At 35.4% G+C, this 6,173-nt stretch overlaps 1 protein-coding gene across 1 annotated transcript; it reads left to right on the top strand.

The window, feature by feature from the left end:
* Positions 1–5,773, top strand: LOC141666491 (potassium channel AKT2/3). The gene is made up of 11 exons (XM_074472534.1): positions 1–483; positions 934–1,152; positions 2,093–2,251; positions 2,342–2,399; positions 2,596–2,913; positions 3,026–3,265; positions 3,509–3,832; positions 4,060–4,251; positions 4,370–4,445; positions 4,708–5,304; positions 5,477–5,773. The coding sequence occupies exons 1-11, from the start codon at positions 236–238 to the stop codon at positions 5,605–5,607; spliced, it is 2,562 nt and encodes an 853-aa protein (XP_074328635.1). The 5' UTR covers positions 1–235; the 3' UTR covers positions 5,608–5,773.
* The last annotated feature ends 400 nt before the right edge of the window (positions 5,774–6,173 follow it).

Genomic DNA, 6,173 nt, shown 5'->3' with positions numbered 1-6,173 from the left:
CAAACAACACACACACACTGTACATGTATACAATCAATCAATCAATTTCATGAGTTTAAGCTTTCATATGGCCTATTTGCTCCACACCACATCAACTTTCATTTTGTAACATTTCATGTTTTAGACTACCACCACCCATTCTCCTCCTCAGCTACCCTTTCATTAATCCTCACCCTCTCTGCAATTATTGTCTCAAAACAAATTCTCTTACTCACTTTCTATCTCTAATTTTTTCATGGGAATGAGAGATGTCGATTCGTCACATAATAAACACGACGGAAGCTGGCGGTTGTCGGAGAAACAAGATGAGGAGGAGGAAGAGTATGGGACCAACTTGGAAGACTTGAACTTATCAAACCTTTCCAAACTTGTTCTTCCACCACTTGGTGCTTCAAGTTATGCTAATAATAATCAAAACTCAGCTGAGCTCCGTCGCCACACCAAGGGTAGAAGAATCATTTCTCCAATGAACTCCAAATACAGGTGACACACAATCACTCTAACCTTGAAGATGCATCAACATCTAAGTGTGTGCGTGTGTTTTTTTGTTACTCCACATCATCTAGCTCCCTAATCCAAGTATATATATATATATATATATATGACAATAGATTCCATTGTTTGATCTTATTAGCTAAGCTCTTGTACTTTCTTCAAGTTGTAAAAACATAACTCCAGCCATTATTCTTTACTCTAATTTATGCATGAGAAATGAAAATACATTCATTCCACTAATATAGTAATACACCATCTAATCTAAGGATTCATAATTATACATTAGTAGGCTTATCATAGTAGAGACTACTACTCTATGCTAATCAAAAATCGAGTGTTCTGGCATGTTATGTGCGTGAGTATTTAAATTTCTTTAAAACGTAGATCATGCGAGTGCCAGCTAGTACTAATATAACATATGTGGGGGTGTGAATGCAGGTACTGGGAGTCATGGATGGTGCTACTGGTGTTCTACTCAGCATGGGTGTACCCATTTGAAGTATCATTTCTAAAATCATCACCAATTACCGGAATTTACATAGCCGACATCGTGGTGGATCTTTTCTTCGGCGTCGATATTTACTTGACATTTTCCGTCGCCTATTTTGATCAAAAATCTCAGTTGATCATCCGTGACCCTAAGCAAATTGCCAAGAGGTCAGCAGTACTCCGTTCTTCATATAACTAAATCTAATTATGAAAATTTATGTAACTTTTTGGTTAAAACAAACAAGATTTGACAACAGAATTTGCAGATTACCACGATGAACAAACTTTGCAACAGAAATATTAATTTCTGGGGGTACAAGAATTATTGGGATCTACTTTAGTGATAGGGCAACACAAACTTTTTCTATATTGATGGGACCATTTTTATTCATATATGTCTAAAATTTTCCCACTTTCAAAAAAGTGAATTATGCACTTGTAACACCTACCATATTATATCTTTTATATATCCCATAAACAAAATAAAAAAGTTACTAGTTTTTATTTATAAATGAAGTATACGCGTTAATTTGTCTCCCCTTTATTACCGCTTTAATTCAATGGAAATTAAATATAAAATCACCGTCTCTTCTTGAATTGAAAATTCTCAGTTCAACATTTGAAATGGGAATGGAAATTACTACAATAAATTCAAAGAGTAAGGTGAAACTGGTTAAGTACAAGGTGGAAATTCATTTCAAAAGGTTTTGTACTAATAGATGGTACGCTAGTGTGAGAGTTCCAAAATTTATTGCCGAAATCGTTTTCAAACGATGATCTGTCAGCATATAATTGGATATTCATTCATAAGTCATTAGTGTGTTGATATAAATCTCACGAATTAAAAAATAACATATGTCATTTTGGAAAAAAAATTAAAAAATATTTTGGCTAAGTAGCATTGCTCTAGATTTAATATTCATTATTTCCGCAACTATAATAGATGTGAGACTTGAGTTAGAACGTTACACGTTTAATGTTCTTTGACTTGCATTGAAACTGAATTACATACCTGATTGTTGTAGATAAACATAATGTGGATTATACCATAACATACTACAGTAGTGTACCATAGATGATAATGTTTACTGTAAACAAATACTTATAGGTACCTATCGACATGGTTTGTGATGGATTTGGCCTCAACAATTCCCTTCGATCTGGTGGTAATGTTGTTCACCGGCAGCCATAATCTTGGTCTCCCTTACTCCCTCTTGGGCTTGCTTCGATTTTGGCGTATTCGTCGCGTTAAACAGTTTTTTACCAGGTAATTTGACTTCTAGTTACGTGTATTGAGGATAGTTCAGAATTGAATAAATTAGACTCATAACTAAAAATTGATGATTAAATGATCCAGGCTTGAAAAGGATATCAGATTCAGTTATTTCTTCATCAGATGTGCTAGGCTGCTGGCTGTAAGTGGCACCTGTTTCATCTTTTATAACCTTTGCTGTTTTTTAACATGTGAAGTTACTATTTGATCTTTTATTTGAACTTGCTTGTTTAACTTGCTATTTGATCTTTTATTTACTTTACAAGATAATAAGGTTTTTAATCGATTCAAAGTCATATTGGTGTACATTGTAGAGGACTAATTTAATTTTTTTACAGGTAACATTGTTCACAGTACATTGTGCTGGTTGTCTTTATTACTTGCTAGCTGAACTCTATCCTCATGAAGGAAGAACTTGGATAGGGGCATCTAATCCAAATTTCAGAGAAACACCTCTTGCAATTCGATACATTTCATCCATGTACTGGTCAATCACCACCATGACAACTGTTGGTTATGGTGATCTCCATGCTGTGAACACGGCTGAGATGGTGTTTATTATTGTGTACATGCTCATCAACCTTGGCTTAACAGCTTACATTATTGGTAATATGACAAATTTAGTCGTTGAAGGCACTAGTCGTACCATGGAATTTGTAAGCCTCCTTTTTATCTCTTCTATTTTGCATCGCAAGATGTTATGAGTCTAGTTGTCTAGGCTTAAATCAAGTTCAGAATTCAGGAAAGTTTCTTGTGCTTGTTTTGCAGAGGAATAGCATTGAAGCAGCGTCAAACTTTGTGAGCAGAAACCACTTGCCGGTCAGACTCAGGGAGCAGATACTAGCTTATATGTGCTTGAGATTCAAGGCTGAGAGCTTGAACCAGCAGCAACTGATTGAACAACTACCAAAAACCATTATCAAAAGCATTAGTCAGCATTTGTTTATTCCAACCGTCCAGAGGGTCTATCTTTTCCAGAATGTATCAAGGGAAACTCTCCTGCTCTTGGTATGATCATCGACATATGCTTTTTCACGTGATTAAAAACATGCGTCTTTTACCAAGCTTTACTTTATAAGTTTCCCAACCTCAGAGTTTAAAAATGGCAGTCTCATTTGACTTATTGATTCTCATGTGCATATGACACTATTTTTATCTGATTAAATAATTTAAACTGTTTAGTAAGACACAGGAAGTGTATATAATGTAAGACAGGTATTTAATGTAATGACATTGTCTATTTTTCATCAGGCTGTGGATATGAAGGCTGAATATATACCACCTAGAGAGGATGTGATATTGCAGAATGAAGCACCTGATGATGTTTATATAATAGTGTCAGGGGAAGTGGAATTAATTGATCACTCTGAGATGGATCAGAAAGAGGAAATTGTTGGGATTTTGCAGCCTGGAGATATGTTTGGAGAAATAGGTGCACTGTGCTGCAGGCCACAAGCTGTTACATATCGAACCAAGACTCTTTCGCAGCTCTTGAAGATGAAAACTGGTGCTCTTATTGAAGCAATGCAAAGTAAACAAGAAGACTATGTTGCCATTCTCAAAAACTTCCTTCAGGTAATTTTGTCATATGTTCAGCTTAAATGTTGTTTCAACTCCTTTAGAGAGGAGAAAATTCTCTCAATTATATAATTGATCTTCTCCCATCCATCCTACAATGAATTAGATATTTAATTAGTTCCCAAAGTAAGTGTTTGAAAATAAAATCATCACCGATGAACATAAACTGCACCATATTAAAATGAATGATTAAGACTAAATTACTGTGTGCGATTAATTTTCAGCATCATAAAAGGCTGAAGGAGTTGAATATAGGGGACTTGATAGTGGATTGTGGGAATCAAGAAGATGATGATCCTAATATGTCGATCAACTTACTAACAGTTGCCGGCACAGGAAATGCTGCTTTCCTTGACGAACTTCTCAAGGCAAGATTAGACCCTGACATAGGAGATTCCAAGGGAAGAACACCACTGGTAAAATACTTATACTTACTAGTTTACAACTATAGACTGCAAACACAATCCCAAGTAAGGATACACATATCTGCCATTCTAATATGAAATCTGTTTCGCTTTCTCTGTTGTGCATCAGCATATTGCAGCATCAAAGGGGCATGAAGAATGTGTATTGGTACTCCTCAAGCATGCATGTAACATACACCTAAGAGGTAGATATTTTTAGCAGGCTTATAATTTTTGTTCATCTGTTCAGAGAAAATTACTTTTCTCAAGTTGCGGTGTCAGTCATAGGTATCAAGATCACACTCTAATATTGACTAGGCATCAACACAGTAAGCTAAGGAGTAGTTAAAATGTTCACCAATCTAACTTTTCAAGAATGTTATTATCAGAATGGTTTAAGAGAACAAAGTGTCATTTCATTTTCTCAGTTTGTTTGTAATCGTAGTAACATTCATATATGCATGGCAGATGTAGAAGGTAACACTGCAATGTGGGATGCCATAGCAGCAAAACACCACTCCATATTCAGAATACTTTACCACTGGGCTTCCATCTCGGATCCATGCACTGCAGGGGACCTCTTAACCACAGCTGCAAGGAGGAATGATGTAGCTGTCATGAAAGAACTCCTGAAGCACGGTTTGTTTGTAGATTCAAAAGATCGTCATGGATTAACACCTATCCAAATCGCGATGGAGGAAAACCATTCGGAAATGGTGGAGCTTCTTGTGATGAATGGTGCAGATGTCAACACTGAAGATGTACATAAATCTAATAACAAGTTTTTGTCTTCTTTAAATCTGGATGAAATGTTGCAAAAAAGAGAAGTAGGCCATCGGATAAGCATGCTTGACAGCGTCGTGGACAAAAGGATTGTAAAGAAATGGGAGGATGAAGATCCAGCTGAAGAGATTAAGAAGGAAAAATCATCAAAAGGAATAACATGTTCTATCAGAGTTAGTATATACAGAGGACATCCAGTAAAGAGAAGAGAAAATTGTTGCACTGAAGCTGGCCGACTAATTACACTGCCTTCTTCACTGGATGAACTCAAATCTATAGCAGGTACTTTGTTATATGTAGATAAAATATGTTAGGACTTGTTTGTGCATTAGTATTAGAGTTACGAGCAAAATTACACGTTTCTTGAAATAATATTCTAAGAGATATGTTAGCAGTAAATCACATGTTTTTAAGCAGAAACTCATAGTTCTGTATGTTGTGAACCTTTTTACAGGTAATAAGTTTGGATTTGATGCGACAAATGCTGTTATAACAGATGGAGAAGGGTCAGAAATCGACTCCATAGAAGTAATAAGAGACGGGGATAAGCTTTTCGTAGTAGAGGACACAAGTCCTCTCATGTAAAACCAAAATTTTAGTGACTACTAACTAATCTATAAATGATCAACTAGAAAAGTGCATGTCTGGTTATGCCGGAAAACAAATGCCGTTAATAGCAAGTATAGTTAAAAGGTTGGTTTTACCAGTTCCTCATCAATGATAAGTTGCAATATATACTCCACTTTCATTATACTATATAAGCTGGAGCTGCATTTCTATACCAAAAACACGGGACAAAAGAATTCTTCAAATCCTTACAGACTGAGCGGAGGTCCGGTTGAATGCCTAGTAGATTATCCATATTTATTAACCCAGAAGAAAAAGTGAAAAACAAATGTTATGAAAGTGTCCCGGTATTCTAACAAATATCTTGTTTTAAGAGATGGATGTCTATTTCAAAGATATTGATCAAGTATGTCAAAGTGAAACAAAGTTTTGCAGTAGTTAATTTTCGCTAATTCTAATTTTAAGAAAAATAAATGAATTTAAAAATAAAAAAGAGTGGGACCGAGAAGAGCATTATTGGATAGAACACCTAGTAAAGGACTTATTAAGCAAAAATTTGGTGAAAACAAAAATAGTTGTGTCAT

Source organism: Apium graveolens, chromosome 6, assembly GCF_009905375.1.
Source record: "Apium graveolens cultivar Ventura chromosome 6, ASM990537v1, whole genome shotgun sequence".
NCBI lineage: Eukaryota > Viridiplantae > Streptophyta > Magnoliopsida > Apiales > Apiaceae > Apium > Apium graveolens.
The sequence above is the reverse complement of the archived record's forward strand: the minus strand, read 5'-3'. Positions and strand labels throughout refer to the sequence as shown.